At 41.1% G+C, this 23,473-nt stretch overlaps 1 protein-coding gene across 5 annotated transcripts in view; it reads left to right on the plus strand.

Moving 5' to 3' along the window:
- Window positions 1–6,764: 6,764 nt before the first annotated feature.
- Window positions 6,765–23,473, plus strand: part of asap3 (ArfGAP with SH3 domain, ankyrin repeat and PH domain 3) — a 35,231-nt gene continuing 18,522 nt past the window's right edge. The window contains exons 1-9 of one of the 5 annotated variants that reach the window (XM_054795499.1): window positions 6,951–7,088; window positions 7,200–7,308; window positions 11,542–11,614; window positions 14,289–14,434; window positions 15,175–15,249; window positions 19,599–19,648; window positions 19,720–19,837; window positions 21,615–21,700; window positions 21,960–22,035. In XM_054795499.1, coding sequence (XP_054651474.1) covers window positions 7,273–7,308; window positions 11,542–11,614; window positions 14,289–14,434; window positions 15,175–15,249; window positions 19,599–19,648; window positions 19,720–19,837; window positions 21,615–21,700; window positions 21,960–22,035 — 660 coding nt within the window. In that variant the 5' untranslated portion in view covers window positions 6,951–7,088; window positions 7,200–7,272. Of the gene's footprint in view, window positions 7,089–7,199; window positions 7,309–7,339; window positions 8,848–11,541; window positions 11,615–14,288; window positions 14,435–15,174; window positions 15,250–19,598; window positions 19,649–19,719; window positions 19,838–21,614; window positions 21,701–21,959; window positions 22,036–23,473 lie in introns of those variants that run through there. The other 4 variants (XM_054795503.1, XM_054795498.1, XM_054795500.1 and 1 more) reach the window with 4 other exon arrangements.

Consider the following 23,473-nt stretch of genomic DNA (forward strand, 5'->3'; position numbering starts at 1 on the left):
TTATTAAGGGAGGAAAAAAAATCCAAACCTCCATGGCCCTGTGTGGAAAAAGTGATTGCCCCCTGAACCTAATAACAGGTTGGGCCACCTTTTGCGATAACTTGCAATGAATCTCTTATGGTGCCGTGGAGGAATTGTGGCCCACTCATAGGTCGGGACTTTGACGAGGCCACTCCAAAGTCTTCATTTGGTTTTTCTTTAGCCATTCAAAGGTGGACTTGCTGGTGTGTTTTGGATCATTGTCCTGCTGCAGAACCCAAGTTGGTTTCAGCTTGAGTTCACCAACAGATGACCGGACTTTCTCCTTCAGGATTTTCTTGGTAGACAGCAGAATTCATGGTTCCATTTATCACAGCAAGTCTTCCGGATCCCAAAGCAGCAAAACAGCCCCAGACCATCACACTACCACCACCATATTTCACTGTTGGTATGATTTTCTTTTTCTGAAATGCGGCGTTACTTTTACGCCAGATGTAATGGGACACACATCTTCCAAAAAGTTCAACTTTTATCTCATCAAACCAGTATTTTCCTAAAGGTTTTGGGGATCATTGAGATGTTTTCTGTCAAAACTGAGATGAGCCTTCATGTTCTTTTTGTTCATCGGTGGTTTCTGTCTTGGAACTCTGCCATGCAGGCTGTTTTTGCCCAGTGTCTTTCTTATGGTGGAGTCATGAACACTGACCTAACTGAAGGAAAGTGAAGCCTGCAGTTCTTTGGATGTTGTTGTGAGGTGTTTCATTGACTAATATTTAAATTTGTTTGGTGATCTGAAACATTAAAGTGTGACAAACATGCAGAAAAATAAGAAATCAGGAAGAAGGCAACCACTTTTTCACACTACTGTATATCTGTGTGTACACTGTTGCGTGCATACACACAACGTGCTCACTGACCACTACATTAGGTACACCTGCAAATTCTTAGTCGCTCCAATGAGGGAAACCACACCTCAATAATAAACATTCTGTATTGTGAAATTATGACCTCATTATTTACCAAATGTGGTGGTGTGAGAGTGCACATGTATATTTTTCTTTGTTTATCTGCTCCTCTTTGTTGTTTCCTTTGGTTGTTACCTTCTTCTTGTAGTGTAAATGTTGGCCAAAACAGCAGCAAAGCCAACAGATTCTGCAAAGACCACCACAACGACCTTTGTGATTATGTCATCCATTACAAGATGAGATGAGGCCTTTCCGTCAGACAGACCGGTGATCACCAACAGCATCAGGTAACCTGATTCAATAACTATCTCTCCTAGTAAATATGGATGATTCACTTCACTATTTTCTCATCTTGTAAGGTGTAATGGCCAAAAACCGTTAAAAGTTTACTCTCATGGCTCGCACATCTACCACTTGTAAATATTTCCTTTCCATTAAGTATGTACTGTATGTTACAGGGGATACGCTAAAGGCCATTGATTTAATATGAAGTGACATTGTGCTGCGTCGAGAGAAAAGGTGGACATGAAGTGTGACAATGACTGAGGCTGAACTGTGAACCCACTCTAGCAGATGGACAATAGACACACATCATTCTTTGTGACTTAGTTGCTTTGGAAACCTGAAAAAAAGGGTCGAGGGCACCCAGGAGGTCAAAGTTCTGTGGGTCACTGGAGCGTTGTGCCAGAAAAGATTAGATCATAGATTTCGGAATACATTGAAGTACACAAGAATGTGTAAAAGATAAGAATGTTTTTCCTCATTCTCATATATCAGCCTGACAACAAAGTAGGCTTTTAGTAAACCACCACCAACTTCGAGCTGTTCATTCGCGTCTCCATGTCCATTTCTTTGCAGGCTACTTCCTGGTTCATGGACAATGACGCAAGGAACGGACGGTAATCATTGTTGAATATAATGAGTACTCTGTAATGACTGGCATGTAGACTGACCAATGCAGAGTGACTGTCATAAGTGACCAATTCCTAGCATTTGGTAGTGAATGACATGTAGACAGACCAATGAAGAATGAGTGTCATAAGTGAGCAGTTCTTAGTACTTGGTAATGGCTGACCCTGACCCTAACTCATAATTGGTAAAGAATGACATGTTGACTAACCAATGAGTGACTGTGTGTAATGATGACATGTAGATGAACCAATGAACATTGGTACACATGTACACTAGCCAATGAAGAGTGAACCACCCATAACTACACTTGTCTGTATTGAGGAGTCATTGACCAATCACTAGTACTAGGTAGTGATTAACATACAAACTGACCATTGAAGATTGTGTGACCAATCAGTAGTAGTGTGTCATGATTAGCATATAGACCGACAATGAAGAATGAGTGACCAATCAACTGTATTAGGTCAAGAATGACCTGTAGGCTGACCAATGATGATTGGAGTTAAGAGTCGCTAGCACTGTGTGTAATGATCGACGTGTAGACTGACCAATGAAAAGTGTCAGACATGGCCAATTACAAGTACTTGGCATGATTGGTCACTCACTCTTCATTGGTCAGTGTACATGTCAATCACTTTCACTTTGTATATTGACATGTAGACAGACCAATGACGAGTGACTGACCAATCTTGCCAAATCTAAGTAATTGGTCATTTATGTTATTGTTGTTGTCGCTGATGTTCTTGTCTCTCTCTCTTGTCTGTCTCTGTATTGTCCCCCTCTTGTCCCCGTACTCGCCCCTCTGTTTTCTTTTCTCTTCTTTTCTATCCCCTCCTGCTCCAGTCCGGACGCTCCAAATTTGCATAACAGCAAAACATCGAATAAAGTCAAATTAAATCTATATAACAGGGGAAAGCTATCTTAAACTTTTTCCTGGCAGATCAAATCTGTTGAGCATGTCAGGGCATTTAGATAAACAACACTATTTGCCCCATTGGCTGAACGGGACAAGGGGAAAAAAATAAGTAATTGGTTATTTCTGACACTTTTTATTGGCCAGTCTACATGTGGATCACACTTTTCACTGGTCAGTCTTCATGTCGATAATTACACACAGTACTGCTACCGGCAATCATCATTCGTCAGTCTACAGGTCATTCATGAGCCATTACAAGTGATCGGTCACTCAATCTTCATTGGTCAGTCTGTGTTAACCATGACACACACTACTAATGATTGGTCACTCGCTCTTCAATGGTTTGTCTGTATGTTGATCATTACACAGTACTAGTGATTGGTCACCGACCGTCTGGTTATGGTCACTCACTCTTCCTTGGTTAGTCTATCACTTGTACCGTGTATATTGATTGACATGTAGGCTGACCAATGAAGAGTGAGTGACCAGTCACTGCTAGTACTATGTGTGTATGATGAAGAGCTGCCAATGACCCTACATTGGAATTCATCGCAGCCCAATGCCAGTCAACACGTGTGTACAAATCTTTGTCTTAGGCCTAGAATCCTTCAACAAGCCTTCCCAGTGAGAGAGACTTTGCTGCCATCTCAAACGCAATCGTGTGCACATTAGAACGCATTTTTTGAAAACGCATTTTATGACAGATTGTTTTTAAGAGACATCCAGGTGCAGTGGACAAATGGAATGCTATGTTTTACAGTGATTCAAGCCTGTTCTCTGTCTCCATTTCCTCCTATTCTCAGTCATCCGCGTCGACCAGAAAGAGGTTCTACTTTACCGTAAGTCCGGGCCTCCTGCCTTGACGGGGCTAGTAAATTGATAGCAGGACCTAGTGGAGCTGAGTCAACTTGGAGGAATGGAGAGAAAAGAGGGTGGGGGCATGTTTTGGAGGGACCTGCTGGGAAGTAGCAAGGAAATCTGGTACGGGAACATGTCCTAGAGACCTCACTCATTTGTTTGGTAGGTACAGTAGCATGTACAGATTCAAGTAAAGAATGTAATTAGAAGCAGCATGGCACAAGTCTGTTAGCTCTTCCTCCACTTCTTCCCCTGTGTTTTAGTGCAGACTGGTTTGTTCAGTTTTTACAAAAGCGCCCAGGAAAGCTGGAAGGCTGGCAGTTACACAAAAGCAGAGCCTCTTTTACAAGGGGCCCGCAAAGAAACTGAAGGAGGGTATTGTTGGGACGCTGCAAGGCCGCATTACATCAGCCCAGACAGGCATCATGTACGCAGAATGCATATTGCAAGCATGAACACCTCTCTGAATTGATTCATTAATCAATGAAGTGGGTGGACTAGACACTTTAAGCCCCCCCGAATCTTCCTTCTTTTTGCACAATTCTATGCTTGCAATTTTGCTCCAGGATGCAGAAACGGCACAGTCATGAATGCTCTTTTGGACAAGTGACCATTTGTTCCAATACTTTTGACTCTTCTGAACGCTACATGCATTCATGCAATCCATTTATGCTAATTTCTTTTTCCTTTGCACATAAAGGAATTTGCTTGGAGTTTGCTAGGTGCCCTCATTTCCTTGTAAGCCAGCATGCACTGCTCTTAATGATTAATAGAGTCTGCATGTGTTGCCTTCATTTTAACAAAGTATGTGGCTAAAATGAGGAGGGTTCGGCCCGCATAACAGCATGTGTGTGTGTAAACATACACAATGGCGCACATGTGACGACATTAATTGCTGGTTGAAGGCGGAGCTGCACAAAAAGGAGTTTGTCTATCGGTGTGAACGACTACCCCTGTGAGTGCACACAAGCTATCCAAAGAAAAATAGTAGCATAGTCAGCTTTTTACAACTTCAATGTGCATTTTAGAACTGAGAACACAGTTCTGGGTATTTGGACTATAACCAGATGTCCTCTTTTGGGGGATCTAACAAACATTAAAATCATTCATTCCCTCCATCATTCATGCATTCTTTCATTATTCTGTAAATTGCATTTTTCTTGAAGTCCCGCCTATGACTTGAGACTCTTGACAGTCATTGGCTGATCATGTTTAAGGCAGCAAAATTACATTTTTGTGCAGGGTCATTGTCAAGTCCTTTCTAATCCCTTGTTAGGCGTACCGGCAGGTCCCAAAAACGGACTTAAATGAACTTTTCCAAGGGGTCAAATTTCGATTGTTTTGTGTCACAAAATCATTTTGTTTTCTCTCGTTGTTTCCAAGACATCGTTTTGGACAAGGAGGCCCTGACAACCTCCTAAACCATCAGTGGGGATCCAGGCAGGTCTCTAAAATGGCCTCAAACGCCACTTTTTCAGTGGGGTCTATCAGATGCAGGGTTTTTGGGGGGATGTTGCCATGGGCCCTTCTCGGGCCAGGAGGTCCAGAAAACTTCCCAAACCCACATCAGTTGTTCTGGGATGGCCCAAAAATGAACCAAAATAAAATGCTACTGTCTGTCCTTTGGCCATTTCAACCGTACCTGTTGCAAAATGGCTTCTAAAACATAATTAGCAGTCCTAGTTTTGATTTTGTGTCCAATTGAAAAAATGACCCCTCTGAAAAGTGGTGTTTTAGGCCAATTTGGAGTCCTTGGTTTGACCTGTCACAAAATCGCATTTCTTTTAGGTTGCCATTGTCCCTTATTTGGCTACCTTTCACACCCCGATTAGGGGTCCCGACAGGACCCAAATGCCACTTTTCAAAGGGGTCGATTTTCGACTGTTTCACCAGGTCTGGTCCTGTAGCAAAAAGCCCTCAAGGGTCTTTCAATGGCTTCAAGTGATCCCAGGAGAAGGTCACTCGGGTGAAACATCAATACGAAGAAGATCACCCCCCTGCCACACACACAGACACACACACACACTTTTTTTTTTGCCAGTGCAGAAAGACAGAAGAGGTGTTTTACCCCCAAGCTACTGATTCCAGAGCTGTGTACTCCTTTCTTGAGAGTTAAGATTATACACAATCCTCAGTTTGAGACTGTGTTATGAAACAGTATGTTTGTTTATTGTTGTGACTGATTCATGTGGCGCCCTGGTGTAATATCTTCTACCAGCAGGGGGGTGATACATTATCCCACTTTAACTATAGAATACATCAGAAAACTCAAAAGAAAGTCAACAAATTGTACTTTTCACCAAATTTGGCGCTTTTTAGGGCAGCTTTTGCCACGTGGTTTGAATAATTCTGTCTTTGCCGCCAAAAAGGTGACCAAAATATTAGAAACACCTCTCAGTCTGATGCTATATAAACTATTACCGCAAGCAGAAACATTGCGTCATTCACTGAGTTTTAGAATGTGCATGTGTCCGTCATGTTTTGGCCAGCTACGCCCCTGCCTGTGCTTTCTCCTCCTTCACCAGCACTTCCTCGTCCTTCTCATTTCTCCTGTTGTTCAGGAGTGCACGGGAGAGGCATTCATTCATTCATGTTTGCCATGGCAACCAAGCACCCCCTGGAGTTTGCATGGAGATGAGAGGTAAGAATGGGACAGAAAGAAGGAGCAGCCAGGACCCGCACAAAAACATTGCCACGTGATGGTAGAGGTTGCACCTCCCGCCCCTCCTCCTGCCCTCTTCTCTCGTCACTCCAGTTGTGCACTAGCGGTGGGCGATACTGCAAATTTTCGCATCGACCCGATACCAGGTAAACACACGGAAAGTACGATTTTGATACCGATACTTTTGGCCTGTACTGTGCTTGAAATGTTACAACACTGTTGAATGATTTGGGCATTTTTGTCTTAAATAAAAAAATAAAAAATAAAGCACATATGTTCCTTATAACATACAATTGTATGTAAAAGTAAAATAAAGTGGGATTCATTACCTGTATTCATTCTGACAAGAATAGAAATGCACGATATTGACATCATCACGCTAGTATCGATCCGATACCGATACAGCCCTTGGTGGCTACGGAATCGACATTTGAACCGTTCTCCCCCCCCCTAATGTGCACAATAGAGTCAGAGTGTGCACTATGCTCACACACAGTCTCTCGTCCGAGCTCGATCAGGACTTTCGGACACCTTTGGACAATTTTGGACACTTTTCCCACCTTCCTCTTTCCCCCAATGGAAATTAGTCCCTTACGTACAAACTTTGCGTTATTTTCTACGCACTAATTTTTGTTTTTGGAAGCTAAAAAAAGAAATTTTCGAGGCAATCATGCTGGAGAGAATCAGCATTTCTGACTTTGTGGTCCTGACAAATGAGGATCTGTCTTCCCCGGGGACGTCCACCTTTCAGGCCAAAATGAGCGACTGTCGAGGAACAGTTTCCACCGTGGAGGAGGTGAGTGATCGTGTGGGTGAGGTGTTTACCTGCGTGTGCATGCTGTTTGACTTCCGTGCACACATAATGCTCACCTTTATACTGGACTACTTTCTCATGTCTCACTGAAAGGGCTCCAGTTTTGCCCATGAAGGAACAAACTACTTTCTTGACCACACGGGGCTGATTACTGGTCTCTAAAATAATGGTGTGTACTCTTTCAGGGCCAAAAAGTGTGAAGGTAAGCTCTCAAGTTGTAAAAGCCAAGTGAAGTGTCATGGGTACAAAAAGTAGGCCACTGATAAGCAATTGGACACTAAAAGTTACAAAAATCCATTGTTTTCTGATAATAAAGTACAAATTACGTTTTGTCCACCAATTTGTTTACCCTTCATATGATCCTTTTAATGAAATCCATTCAATGCAATGTCTTTTTGCGCCATGGTTATACTGCAATCTATATAGTATGTGTGTGTATGTGTGTTTATTGTCAGCATATGTCCAAATGCATCGTGATTGTAGTCAGTGAACCAGCAGATAGGTTACGTGCGATTGTTTGGCCATGTTAGGTTCACTGAAGGCTCCACATTGACTTCACTGTTTGCAAACATTTACAAAGGACCATTGAAGGCTTTGAATTGACTTCGCTGTTTACGAAAAACATGCACGTTAGGTTACTTTAAGACTTTAAGTTGTCTTCAATTTTTACAAATGTGTATTGCTAAGATAATTGATGACCCTAGTCTCAACTGTAATCTTTAAACAAAGGTATTTCTGCTTAATTGAGGATTCTAAATTGTCTTTAGTATTTATTAAAAAAACATGTTGGGTTAATTGGAAACTCCATGTTGGCTTCAAAGTATACAAAACACACATGGTATGTTTATTTAAGACTTTAAATTGCCTTCAGTCTTTGCAAAAACACATTTTGATTTAATCAAAGACTCTAAATTGACTTCAGTGTTTACAAAAACACAGAAGTTAAGAAAAATGTATGTCAGGGTAAAAATGTGTTTGTTTGGTTAAAAAAACATGTATGTCAGGTTTAAAAACAGGTATGTTAATTATTATCATTCGTGCCATGTTAAAAAAAAGTGTATGATAGGTTGAAACCCTGTATGTTATGTGAAACAACATGGATGTTAGGTTAAAAACGTGTGTTTTGGGGAAAAAACAAACAAAAAAATATTTTAGGTTGAAACTGTGTATGTTATGTTAGAAAATATGTATGTTGAGTTAAAAATGCACTAAAAAACATACGGCAGGGGTGTCTAAAGTGCAGTCGGGGGGACATTTGCGGCCCGTGGCTAGTTTTTTATTGGCCCGAGGCATATTGTGGAAATAAAATTAAACAAAAAAACAAAACAAAACAAAACAAAAAAAAAACAGCAAACATGGGAAAATACAGCAAATATAAAGAGAAAAAGCTGAAATGTTCATTCTAATAACCTACACAAAGCTTTGTCTTTTTGTTTAACATGTATGTTATGTTAATTGAAGGCCGAGTTGTCATCAATGTTTGTAGAAAAGTAATTGCAAATGGTCTCAATAGCCCTGATATTGACAGGGGATTAGTTTAGGATGTTTGTTGCCCTAAATCAGCATAGAAATATAACATGGATGGATGGATGGATCAGTCTGGCATTTTTGTCTTTTGCCCTGTGTTCTTTGTTTGTTGCCAGAATGATGTTTTTTCCGAAGCTTCTCTTTTAGAGGAAGAAACACGGGAGCGTCTGCTGTGAACTTTGCCATAAAGAAAATAATCCAAGTGTGCACACAAGTTAGTCTTTCCTCTTTGTCTTGTGTGGGCTCAACTCTGGAACATGTTTCTGGACTGGGCTGCAGTGATGATGTGTCAGCAAAAAACATCACAGCAGACGAATATAAGACAATCTGATATCATGGGGGCTCTTTTTATAAAGTGGGGAAGGACACATGGGTTGGCACATATGTTAAATGCGCTAACCTCCATGTCGTTAAACATGTTTATATTTAGCATGGGGCATGTTTAATTCATGCTATGGGGTTACATGTGGATAGAGTTAGGCAACATCAACTTCCACCCTTCTTCCTCAATCACTGCCTGCTTAGTAAATGATGATGGTGGGTATTTACAGGATTTCTATAAATAGATCAAGAAGATAGAATCAGTTTCCTGTCATTTCTAGCAGCTGTGATATGGAATACTGTAAGTGCGTCATTGTGCCTACTAAATGCATATTGGTTTGTGATAAAATCTCTTTATGTGCTGCCCTGACTGAATGCAGCGGAATAAGGGGTGTGTTGTGTGGTGATCTGGTAAGAACGTTTTGCTGTAGCGTGCATGCCAGGCCATTATTTGGCGATTGCACACTTGCATGCCCACAGTTCTCCCAGGTCTTACCCAGAACCCCCTTTGTGTGTGTCTACCCACATGTGTTTTAACCAAACTATAAACACTACATGGTTTGTTGCCACTGTGTTTATCTTCTGCCGATGCACCAAAGGAGAACACTCCCATCTCCTATCTGGGCTTTAAACGCTTGCCCGTTCACTGAGTCACATTTCGCAGCATCTACTCAGCCTTTTAATTAGTGGACCCCACGTTTTAGGGCGGGCGAAAACTTGACCAAAAACTGCCGAAGTGAAGGCGCACCTAATGACACGGAGGCTCTGTTACATCGAGATTTCTGGCTCATTAAAGCTATTCTTGGTGATGTGGAAGAGCAGCCTGTGTGAGGTCCAATAAACAAGATTGAAACATGGTTTGTAAGCAAAATATAGACTGCTGTTGTTGGTTGGCAGCGTCTGGAACCCCTGGGAGTCTCCCCCAGGAGCTTTGGGGGCCCTTAGGCAATGCAACGATGCCTAGACTCTGAGTAAACGTCAGAAAAAGGATGAATGGATGGTTTACATTATGAGTATCAAGTTTCTGTGGGGCCCACATACTAAAAGATGACGACATGCACGCTACGAGCAAGACTTTGGGATGTAGGGCAACTTTAGCTGACTTTTTTGCTGGCACATGAGTAGTGCAACCGCCAAAGTCCAACATTTCCCATTCAGAGTAATTCCAAAAGTTACATAATGTTGGACTTTTACTTAGGGATGCACCAATCCACACTTTCAATCCGATCAGGATACCTGAATGAATGATGCCAGAGCTCTGTTTGCTTTATTATTATTATTATTATTGTTATTATTATTATTATTATTATTATTATTGTAGCGCCTACAGATGGTGGAAGTGGTTCATCAACAATCGCTTTTTCAACAAAACTGGTTACTGTTAGCCGCAATCACACCAAAAGAATATCAGCAAATGTTGTTGGGAGAATATTAGCGAACATAGCTGTCACCACACATGCAGCACCGCTCACACACACACTTTCATGTCTTCACAGACAGTCGGACACGCAGAAATCCTCAACATTATCACTATTGTTAATTTTATATGCGGCTGTAACAAACTGCTCTCTACAGGCAAGCATGCTACTGTAGGTTGTTGTACTGTATTGATATTGAAGAGTTTGTGATGTCCGACTGTTTTGTGTGGCTTGTGTGTATGTGTCAGGCTTGTGTGTATGTGCCAGGACGATGGCTGCATTGCATGTGTGGAGACCGCTATATTCGTTGATACCCATGTGGCTCCGTTGCCTGATATTTTTCGTGACAACAACAAGCTGAATCGGAAATCTCCGCTGGTGGTATCAGAAATTTCCAATATGTGAATTATGCTGGTATCTGAACCTGATTCCGAGAAGAGCAATGACACCGAAATGGCTCCACTTGAGGTCATATTGGTATAGTGTTTCACAGTTACTATGATATGCTTCATCATGTCCGGTACGGATGGGCATAGTCTTCACGGTACTTTAGAGTAGTCAGCGTACAGCTTGTGTAGCACTATAGCTTTACTGTCCACTCAACATAGCACAGTGCAAGTGAGTACAGCTCACAGTGAACATGTCCTTGGTGTTAATATTTATGTGCGCACGCACCATTCTCATCTAGCACTGCCTTAATCCTCTTTGGCATGGAATTGACCGGAGCTACACAGGCTGTTACTGAAATCGTCTCCCACTCCTCCATAGTGACATCACTGGTAGAGCTGGTAGATGTTACACACCTTACACTCCTCCACCTTCCTTCCTTCCTTGGCCAGTCCGTCACCCTCACCTTCAGCTTCCTCAGCAAGGCACTTGCAATCTGCACGGTGTGTTTTTTCTGCTTATCATGTTGGAAAACTGCCATGTGGCCCAATTTGCCAAGGGAGGTTGAGCAGAATCATAAAGCAACACTACACGTTGGAATTAATTTCCCTAATGAACCACAGCACTCATAACCACCATAAGGCACAGTTGTCTTGCTAGTCACTTGTGTTGCCAGTTAATTAGACAACAGCGGTGTGGATAGCAGATCCACGCTGCTGTACACTGACTACTCTAAAGTATATTCACCTTCCTGTCTCATTACCTGGTATTTCTTCTCACAGTCTCTGGAGATGGATCACATTGCTCTTCAGAAGATGAAGAAGATGATCAAAGCCATCCACAATTCCGGAATCAGTAAGTGTACCAGCCATTCAGTGTTCACCGGCTCACTGCAGGCTGGACTTTGTTCGCTCGTAACTTGACGTTTAACAACTCTGCTAGCTCGATAAAGCCTTCACAGCAGGAAGTACAGTAGGCTTGAATGTGTTTACATGCATTGGGAGGCCAACCTGCAAATGGCGCGTGATTTTCTCAGATTGAGGGCGCTGGGAGGTCAGTGAGTAATTGTTTTGTAATTGTGTGTGTCATGTTGGCCTCTTGAGGACATGCACCACTCGAAGGAAGCTGGCAACGTACACTAGCATTCTTGTAAGCTTCCCATTTCGGGGCATCGACTCGACCCAGAAGTGAGTCAGAGATCTGCTGCCCAGAATTCAGGCGAGCAGATATAACGTTGACGAACATAGGGAGGAGGCCATCAATCCTAAAGCCCCCCTACCTTCGCTTATGATATTGTTTTGCGCTTTCATCACTCCCGATGTCAACACTGTTTGACTCACTATGTGTGCTGATCTCACTGGGTCACATGTGCAAAAAAGACACACTCTCTGGTGCCATAAACCTCAAAGCATATGACTTCTGTGCCAAGTTGCTGTGGTGTGTGTGCGAGTGCGAGTGCGAGTGTGTGTGTGTGTGTGTGTGTGTGTGTGTGAACAGATGAGCTGTAAAACTCATCCCTTTTGAGCACATGTGATAGATGCATGCATTGAGTGGTGCTTGTTTTTGTTACTTTTTTACATACTATTTGTGGTATGGCAGGTATTTTTATGGTGTGCCTGTGTTTTTCCTGTATGCTAATGGATGTCCTAAGTATGCTGGCTGCAAAACAAGTTAACCTTTGGGTACCAATAAAGTAACCTAACCTAACCCTTACCGCCATTTGGCCTCTGTGCTTTTGTTTCTTTAAACCCACACCTAGGTCTTCCTAAAAGTGTTTTCTGCGTGGTTCAAGCTTGAAAGTTGTTTTTCCACATTTTGTTCATCCTGAAGTGGAAATTGGAGCAGAAGTTATTTAACCTACTGGCTTATTTTCGCTTATTGCCACTCGTATCGTGTGTATAGTCTGCTACAGGCGCTATTGTTGCACATGCCTGATCCGTATCCTCAGATGCAACCTAATATTTTGCGCTTATAAACACCACACAGTATGCAAGCTTCAACCGCAATACGGCAATTTTTGGTGAAGCGCTCTTATTAGGTTTACCTAATAGTGAGGATGATGAGTGCATTTTACTTCTGAATCTAGTACCAAGCATCTTCGCCGCAAATATGTGATGATAAATCTCCTTATGTGGAAGCCTTGGGTTATTTTAGGAAAAAAACACCATTATAACCCCCAGGCAGTTCCAAATCTAATAGTTTCCTAACCTCAAATAGAAAAGCCTCTCCCTTACCCCAAATTTTCCCAACTTTAGCACAACTTTAAAGTTGTCTTTTCTACCAGGTAGCAACTTGTTTAGCTCCTGTGACCGTTTTTTTTAATCGCTTTTACACGACCAACAAAATGTTAGGAGGATAGGCTTTCTTTGTTAAGTGGCTCATGGTAGACCCTTACAAATGTGCTGTGGTCCGATTGTGACAAAACAGTCGGACAAGATTGTCACATCTGTCTTGCATTTAGGTGACCACAATTGTTTTTGTGCTGTTTTTTTCTTTCTTTTTTTTTAACATATGCTTTCATGAGAATTGTGCTACAAAACAGATGAATGAGATGAGAAAAAGCAGCATTGGTTGCTCGGGCAACAGATGTTGGACAAAACAGGACTTTTTCTGTGCTCTTGGTCTCTTGGTCTGTCTTTGCATAATGATGGTGGCCTTATCATGCTTGTGCTTGTTTTTTCTGAGCTGGAACTATGGTTTTACTTCGGCTGGAAGTCCAAGTCAGATGTCTGCATGAAAGATGGAAAGGAATTTTGACCTTTCAGCATGACCACAAGAAAACATCCAAATAAACTTGAAATAAAGGAAAATAACATTTTTTGGAACAGCCTAGACCTAAATCCAGTTTGAAAAAGTCTTTGGGGGGACCTTAAGGGGGTACTACACAAAAATGCCCTTTTTAACGCAAGACAAATCAACATGTGCTATGCCATTACATTTTCATTTTTCATATTCCTTTCTAACCCATTCATTTATTTTTCAATTGTTTTATGCAGGATATGATGTTTTTTAAGTTGAATAATTGTAGAGTTTTTCCACATCAGAAAAACTTTCAACAAACAATTTTGACAATTTTCCCTTTCGGAATAATATAAGGGGGGGGCCCCACAGTGGCCTAGTGGTTAGCATGTTGGCCACACAGTCAAGCGATGGGGAAGATCTGGGTTCGAATCCCCGTTGGGCATGTCTGTGTGGAGTTTGCATGTTCTCCCCGTGCGTGTGTGGGTTTTCTCCGGGTACTCCGGTTTCCGCCCACATTCCAAAAACATGCATATTAGGTTAATTGGCGACTCTAATTTGTCCATCAGCATGAATGTCTACATGTCTATATGTGCCCTGCGATTGACTGCAGACCAGTCAATCCCAGCTCCAGCATACCCACGACCCGAGTGAGCATAAGCGGCATAGAAGATGGATGGATTCGTTCGAGGTTGACTAAAAAATACTGGAAAAAGACCTTTTAAGTCTGTATAAGATGGACTGTGAGCTACAGAGAAACAACTAATCTATCCCACATGCTCTCCTCCAGCCCATGTGGAAGCCAAGGAGCAGTACATCGAGGTGCTGGAGAACCTGGGGAACAGCCACCTGAGCCAGGACAACAATGAGGTCTCCACAGGCTTCCTCAACCTGGCCGTGTTCACCAGAGAGGTCACGGCCCTCTTCAAGAATCTGGTGAGGAAAGCGGAGAAGGGTAGAAAATGCAAACCATGCACAGAAGTGAGGACTTCAATATGAAGCCAATCGAGGTTACGTTGACATTTCTGAGAAGAAATCCATCACTAAGATAACGTGATTGTGTTAGAGCTGCAGGTAGTAGGACACCATAGCCTGCATGACAAACATATTAATTAGGAGTTTCTAGAATAGTGTGCGTGCGTACGTGTGTGTGTGTGTGTGTGTGTGTGTGTGTGCAGATGCAGGACAGCTGCATGCTTGCACCTCAAGCTTGCAAAACCTCCAGGGAAGCCTCCCACTGATAGTTTCTGTGGCGATGATAATTAAGACCAGACCTCCATGAGTGTTTCAACAACACACACACACACACACACACGCGCACGCACGCACACACACACACACCCTCTCCAGTCCTTTTGTGTGTCAAACATGGCCTCACAGGGGAATAAAAGGGAAGACAATGCTTATACAAATTGTGGTGCAAAAGGAAGACGAGGGAGTGTGTGTGTGTTCACATGTTCATTCTTTTCTTGTGGCAACAAGCTAGCTAAAGGAAACTTTCACACATAATGGTGGTGGACCTGCAAACACTCGTGCACGTGCAGTGCATTATTACTGCATTATTTCTTAAAGGCAATGTTGTGACCTCAGATGAACCTCAACTCAGCTTACACTTCAACGCACACACACAAACACAGTTTAAAACGTCATCTACTCTGTGCTCTGACTCGTTCCAGGTGCAGAACCTCAACAACATCATGGCCTTCCCCTTGGAAAATGTGCTGAAATCAGAGCTGCGCGACAGTAGACTGGTGAGTGAAGAGTTCATGGCAGACACCTGTAAAAACCCTCTCACTTTGGATCAACTACAGCACAACAGCAGCTATAGATTACAACACTATAATCTCAACTATAATTGTCATACAACTTGATTTGATGCTCAACGGGATGTTAAATTTACATTGCTCCCAAATACACAATCTGGATCCAATCTGGATAAAATGCGGTTTGACAGCCCTGCATACAAATATTGCACGCCTCACTGTTCTCCAGGCAGCAAGCCCCAGCCAGGAGCCCAGTCCCCAAATCTGGGTGGAGGTACCAGCGCACACACAACGGCTCGCATTGCAGCGCTAGCAAAAAGGTTGAGCGAGAGGCGTGCAGAGGTTGAGCGAGAGGGAGAAAGGGACTGACAGAGTGCAGCGATGTGCCTGCACACAAAACAGTGGTTATTTAAATGGCTCAAAATCTGCTCTTCAACGTTAAGGCACAAATATAACTCCATAGATATGCACCTCCAACAAAATCTTTGAGTTGTGGCGACGCAGCTTGTTAAGGGCGGGCTGTTGTAACGCATTGACCAGCCTCTCTCTCCTCAACCACCATAGCTCGCCCATGACAACAAGCCAGTTGTAGGTTGCTCATGGAGCTGACGCCACACGCCCGACCCCGACGAAGAGTAGGGATGCCCAAAGTGCGGTTCAGGGGCCATCTGTGGCGCGTGGCAGTGGCTCATCACTGCAGAAACAAAATAACATTAAAAAAACAGCAAAAAGGATAAAAATCGAGCAAAAGGCACAATGAGAAAAAGCTGAAATGTTGAACCAACAACCAATAATATCACAAAGCTTTGTATTTTAAGACAAAACCTTGAATATCTTTTTACTTTACATTGAAAACCTTTCTACAAAATACAAACATATATATCATATATACTGTACATATATCATCACATATCGATCTTGAGCAGATTCATGGCCGAGACCCGGAATCTCGGCCTCGAAAAGGTTGTTGACCACTGTTGTAGGGCTTACATTTTTCAAGATAATTGATGAATAATAAAACCTAATAATAATAATAATAATAATAATAATAATAATAATAATAGGGGAGTTTGCATGTTCTCCCCGTGCATGTGTGGGTTTTCTCTGGGTACTCCGGTTTCCTCCCACATTCCAAAAACATGCATGTTAGGTTAATTGGAGACTCTAAATTGTCCATAGGTATGAATGTGAGTGTGAATGGTTGTTTGTCTATATGTGCCCTGCGATTGGCTGGAGACCAGTCCAGGGTGTACCCCGCCTCTCGCCCAAAGTCAGCTGGGATAGGCTCCAGCATACCCCCACAACCCTAATAAGGATAAGCAGCATAGAAAATGGATGGATGGATAATAATAATAATAATTATAATTATATTATGATTTTATTATTATTTTACAGTAGTGGTATTAATATTCTATTATATAAAATAAGTGTGACATTACAGCTTGTAGGGATTACATAAAAACTGGCTGAATAATAATTTATAAATTGCTTGCTTGGGTCGCAGGGGTATGCTGGAGCCTATCCCAGCTGACTTTTGGCGAGAGGCGGGGTACACTAAGGACTGGTTGCCAACCGATCGCATGATATTTATAATCATAATCATAATAATTATATTATAATTATATAATTATATTATATTATTAATTATTATTGTTTTGCAATAATGGTACGAGTATTATATAATATAAAATCAAATGTGTTTATAGATGTTTTTTTATGACAAACAATGAGCAGATTTGCACCAAAATTATAAAATAAATATGTTCATCTTTAATTCAAGTGTAAAATTCTTAGTTATTTTATTAATATAATGGGAAGATCATTGGAATAATATCCTGTTCCACATAGCATAACAATTGTAGACAGGAAGTTAGACATAAAAATACTGATATCAACATAACTTCCTTCATGAAGGTAATAATGTAGAAATAAATTCTAAATCAAAACCATCAAAAAGGGCATCGACCAATACAGTATAGATTCAATGTCCTAAAACAACCATTCTTACGATGGCAGAACATCTGCTTGACTGTGGATTTCCCCGTCTGAGCCTATTATTAATACAGTGGAGATGTTTATACAGATGAATGGAAAAATAAAGCAAACATTGTTCCAAGCTGATATATCCTGCTTTCTGTTTGACTATGTATTTCACCATGGCGACAGACGTGCAGTGGTGAGCTAATGCATGTGTCAGCTACTGTCGCAGTGTCGTGACACAGCAGATTCAAAGCTGTGCAGCAATGCCGGTGTGCTGCTCGAAGCCGGTTTAGCCAGATTGCACACTAGTTAGTGGTTAAAGCTCAACTTGAACGACACTCTAAAGCTCTGTAAAGCTGAACACTAACGTCAGATTGGGGATTTTCTTCTTCTTTTAACTTAATATTTACAGTTATTTAATTAGATGCAAGTCAGTTGAAAAGAAAATCCTAAATAGTAATGTAAAATGAAATGATCTGTCATTATAATGCCTTTTATTATTTTATTATTTTTTTATAACCTTTTTTTTATTGAAGTTTTGTGCAACTTCAGATGCATATTTTTCCCTAAAATGTTGATGGTCAAACAGGGGTGGCGCCCGGAATTCTGGGCCCCATGAAAAGGAAATCACTTTGTACACCCCCGCCTTTGTAATTGTTAATGATTACCTACTTTTTGGGGGCCCTTGTGAGCCAGGGGCCCTTGGAATTGTCCTAACTTTTCCCCCTGTACGGTCAAATTCTGAACTGTGCGGCTTACGTTACTGTATACATTTGCTAAACCAAGGTGCTAAAGTCAGTGTAATGGGCAGAGCCTTTTCTTTCCTAGGTTAACGGCTAGCGTTAACTGTACGTAAGAAAAACAGAATAAGAAACGAGCATAAAACTATGTAATAACAGAATCGGGACGACAAACACCATTTGAACTCTTTTGTTGACTTTTCTACTGTTAGCAAAAGTTGCAAACTTTAACATGTGTGATATGGCATCAATACTATTCCACTTCAGTCCTGTAGGTGGTGATTAAGACATGAATCCTCACCAAAATTCCTTGGAGTAGTTTTCATGCGGGCCGCACGGTGGTCTAGTGGTTAGCATGTTGGCCAACACAGGAACAGTCTGGAGATCGGGAAGACTTGGGTTCGATTCTCCCTTGGGCATTTCTGTGTGGAGTTTGCATGTTCTCCCCGTGTGCGCGTGGGTTTTCTCCGGCTTCCTCTCACATTACCAAAAACATGCAGGTGAGGTTAATTGGCGACTCTAAATTGTCCATAGGTGTGAGTGTGAATGGTTGTTTGTCTATATGTGCCCTGCGATTGGCTGGCGACCAGTCCAGGGTGTACCCCGCCTGTCGCCCGAAGTCAGCTGGGATAGGCTCCAGCATGCCCCCGCGACCCTAATGAGGATAAAGCGGTATAGAAAATGGATGGATGAATAGTTTTCATGCAATTTTAGCTAGCATTTGTTGCTTAGCTAAGAAGCTAAAGTCACTGTAATGGCAGAGCTTTTTCTTTCCTAGCCTAGCAGCTAATGTAAAACTGTACTTAAGAAGAACAGAATAAGAAACGACACAGTCTGTTTGAACTCGTTTTACGGTTGTTGACTTTTCTACTTAAATTCAAAACATTTACCAGTTGGGATCAAAATATAAAATTATACAGTAATCCCTCGCTACTTTGCGTTTTGAATTTCACGACCTCACTCTAGCAAGGTTTTTCCAAAAAATATTAGTTAATACATCATTGTTTTTTTGTGGTTGTTTAGGGCCTATTATTCGTCAAACATATGCATATGTAAGCAAATGTTACATCTTTTCTGCCTAAATTAAGCATAAAAATGGCTAAATGAACTAAAATACAAATATAAGCATTCAGAAGATGCATTGAAAGGCATTGTGATATGTAGTATTCTACAGTATTCACTAGGTGTCAGTAATGTTACATTGATGGGACAATAGCCACCACAGGAAGTACTGTACAGAAACCAGAAGTAAAAAAGGAACAAGGAACTCTCTCAATTCTAACATGTGTGAGTCTATATTTTGTCTTATATGTCAAATTTGTTCTTATTATGTCTGCTATATTGGGTAATACAAGTGTAAAGGTGACTTAAAGGGGGTTAATTTCATGTCTAGAGGGCTCTAATAATGTTAAAACACATATTTAGAAGGTTTTAAACAGGTTTTGCTCTAATTACGTAAATATTGAATTTATAAATAAGGAATAAGAATTTCTACTTTGCAGAAATGTACCTATCATGGTCTGGAGCCAATGAACCATGATAAACGAGACATTACTGTATTGTAAAATTTCCTCCCCGGTTAATTCAGGTTGTGCTTTTCTTGTGTGTTTTGCTCAGGAGCTGAAGAAACAGATGGAGAGAAGCTGGAAGGAGTACGACCTAAAAATGTAATTAAACATATGACATATTACTGTATTGGTCAGTTTTATGTTATGTTAACGCAACTACAAATGTTTAGAGCCAAGCTGGAGAAGGAGCGCAAGGAGAAGAACAGGCAGCTGATTAGGACGGAGGGATCGGACGGAGGAGAAGACATGGAAAGGGAGAGAAGGAGCTTTCAGCTACAGATGTGCGAGGTGAGTCCAAACCCTGCACTCATGCACACCTTGCACATACCTGAGTTTGCCCAAATGGGTGGTCTTCCTTCTAAAGGCTTCCAACTGTGACCACATACTGTCGGCTGATCCCTCATGCATCAGTTTAATGGGAAAAATATGTCAAGGCGTGGTTCCAGTTGGCTGCATCCTACAAAACTGTCAAAAAGTTGGAGCCATTGATTCAAAAAGATCTGTTTTATGACTCACCTGAAAGCTCGGGGGCTTGTTACACAACAATGGACATTCAGCTGATATCCTGTTTTATTATGTGGGAAATGTGGTCCAAAAGATGAGGAGGAGGAAATAGAACATTAAATCAAATCATCTAAAAAAAACCCCCCAAAAAACCCAAATCAAACTAGCCCCGACTTAAAATTTGTCCTTCCTGTTTATAGGAAGCATTATGGTAAAACCAAGTGAGAGCTAGGTTTGAAAATCAAATCGGGAAGAAACGCTACTCATCAGTGGCAAGATTTGTTTGGCACGATTTGTTTTCTTGCTTTTAAGTTTGACTATTGACAACAGTTACTAATATTATATAACATGTTTTTTTGCAGGATCATAAGAATAAACTACACTAAAATATTATAATATATATACAGTATAGTGTTTAAAAGTTTAATGATGGAGAACGTTTCCTCCCAGGAACAGGGTACATTTTTATGTAAATGTAAAAAATGTTTAGTTATGTGATTCAAGGCTCCAAGTGTTGCCATCATACAACTGTTATTAAGTGTACAGGCATTGTTTTAAGTGACATTTTCACAAAAATAAGTTAACCGCTGGACAATAAACCTAAAATAAAGTAAAACTACTCAACCTTGGGAGACAGCCTGACAGACACGAAATAGAGAGGGAACTAGAAGGTGCTATCTATTACTTTGTGGTGTTTTTTTTATATTGCCGGTGTTAATAAGTTTGACATAGTGTAAGTTTACGTCTACTTGGTGAACTCATTTGTCTGTGTGATTGATATTAAATGAATTGTCGTATTATACTGAGCAGCCAGACACGTTACTTGGTCGCACTAAGTTCGGTTTCTGGTTCCATGGTTATCATCGCACTTTTCCTCTTTGGTATCATCGGTGACAGACATCAAGAAAAAACCCCAAAGGCCAAATAACCTCGATGACCTTAGACATTGAATTACAAGAGTGTTCAACTCAGTAGATCGTGATATGCTGAAACACGTCTGGGAGGAATTCTCTTATTGCATTGATCTTGCCCATGCTGCAGGTGGTGGCCACATTGAACACTTGTAAGACAGGAAATAAAACTTGACTATGAGTAGAATACTTGTGACTTGGCTGGAGTTTTCTATTGCTTTTCTTTAATGAAATATTGCGTAATGAAATTGGTTCATTCTTTTTGAATAACCCTGCATCGTTATATAAATCAGGGATGTCCAAAGTGTGGCCTGGAGGCCATTTGCAGCCCTTCGGCTCATTTTTAGTGGCCTGCGGCACATTCTAAAAAACAATTAAGCAATAAAACAACAGCAAAAAATGCAAAAAAGGCAGAATGTAATGAGAAACAAGTTGAAATGTTTATAATACTCTTTGTTGTCTATATATTTCTTAACATATCTGTATTGGATTGGGTTTAGCCTGTTTATAAAATAAAAATAAAAATGTATGCAACCAACAGTAGACAAAATTTGGACACCTGGAGCCTGTGCATTTGCTTCATGAAGTGGTACATCAAAATAACTACTGAAGCTGTGTCCATTTGGGTTTTTGTTTCCTTATATTTTCAGTACCTTTTAAAGATCCAGGAGCTGAAGGTTCGTCAAGGGCCTGATCTCCTCCAGAGCCTCATAAAGTTCTTCCAGGCCCAGCTGAGGTCAGTCTACTCTAAACCTTTTTGTGTGTTGCTTGTGTACTTTCCATTTCTTAGTGGGCACAGTGAAATTGGCATTAAAAAAAGTGACATTTCATCTTCTTGCAATGGTAAACTAACTGCATGTGCCAATTGGAACCATACCAGGGTTTTCTGTGCGAGCTGTTCCAGCGTGTGAAGTTGTTTGGATGACATGTTTGGACTGAAGTGACAGCGTGACTCAACCCCCCCACCCCCACCACCCCCGTCCTCCTCCTCTCAGTTTCTTTCAGGACGGGCTGAAAGCTGCAGAGAATCTCGCTCCCTTTGTGGAGAAACTCGCTTCTTCTGTTCACACGGTAACAAACAGTCGCTTTGTGAAGGTTTTTATATTCACCGCTGCTGTGGCAGCGTGCTTCAAAGATGATATTTCATATGAATATGTTGAGTCTTCACAATCACTGGAACTAAAGACAGGCTGAGCCGAAACACCAAAGAAAGAAATTAACTGAGAACTTATACAAGCAGTAATTTTACAAGAATACAGTAATCCCTCACAATATCACGGTCCGATTATCGCTCCTTCACTGTATCGCATTTTTCCAGAAAGTAATTAATTTATAAATAATTGCAGTTTTGTGGTAGATTATGGTCTATTATTCGTCAAAACATATTGAAATACAAGTGATATGTAGTATTCTGGTCACTAGGCAGAAATAATGACACAAAACATTGAGACATTACCTTACATTACATTACCTTAACACTGCATGAAGTCAGCCATGGCATCAACTTCGTCCAGTAAGCCGAGTACTGGTCGGATTTGGTTGGTGGGGCCACTCAAGTAAAGAGTTTGGCTTCTCAAAACAATACGTGTTCAAAAGAGTAATACATTCACAAAAATGCCTCCTCGAAAAAAATCAGACCTCACAAGTGCCCGGCGTTACTTTCTCTCCCGTTGTATCACTGTGTGCTGTTGCCTATCGATTTTTGTATATGTGTTGTAAGTGTCGCAAAAAAGATCTGATTCTTTGGTTCAATTTTCAATGCAGGAAACTTCCACTTTCTGTACAGTACTTCCTGCAGTGGCTGATCAGTGTAAGATCACTGACACCTAGTGACCAGTGTAGAATACTACATGTCAGCGTTTTTTAACATGTCTTCTGAATGACTTATATTTGTATTTTAGTTCATTTAGATATTTTTATGTTTGAAAATGCTCAATTTAGGCAAAAAATTTAAATTTGCTTAAATAAGCACATTTTTGGACAAATAATAGGCCATATTCAACCGCAAAACAGCCTTTATGTATTAATATGTTTTGAGAAATATATGCTAGAGTGGAGCCGCGAAATTTGAGGGGTTACTGCATGACAATTCCTGCAATTATGCTGCTCTTAAGCACGCTAAAAACTATCATAATAATAAGGAGAGGAAGAAAATACACATTTTGACACACAACAACATGAGTGGTCACCCAGTGCGGTGCAGAAAATGCATTTCATAAATCACATGGAGTATTAGAACCTGATACCCAACCATTTCACTGTTTGTTTTCCACAACAACCTCCCACGGGAACCACAAATGTTGTTGGAAGACATATTTTTCCTGTTTGCAAAGACTGAAAATGAAAGCATCCCCTGTACTTCATACGTTGCCCTACAACCACTTGGACTTGTTCCGCTCTGCTCAAACATGCCCTGGCGAGATGGATAGATGAACGGATAGAGCAAAAACAGTTATAGGCGACACGTTTTTCTGGTTTGGCACAGGCGGAGTACGTCTTTGTTCAGACT

The sequence above is a fragment of the Dunckerocampus dactyliophorus genome, chromosome 13 (genome assembly GCF_027744805.1).
Source record: "Dunckerocampus dactyliophorus isolate RoL2022-P2 chromosome 13, RoL_Ddac_1.1, whole genome shotgun sequence".
NCBI classification, from domain to species: domain Eukaryota; kingdom Metazoa; phylum Chordata; class Actinopteri; order Syngnathiformes; family Syngnathidae; genus Dunckerocampus; species Dunckerocampus dactyliophorus.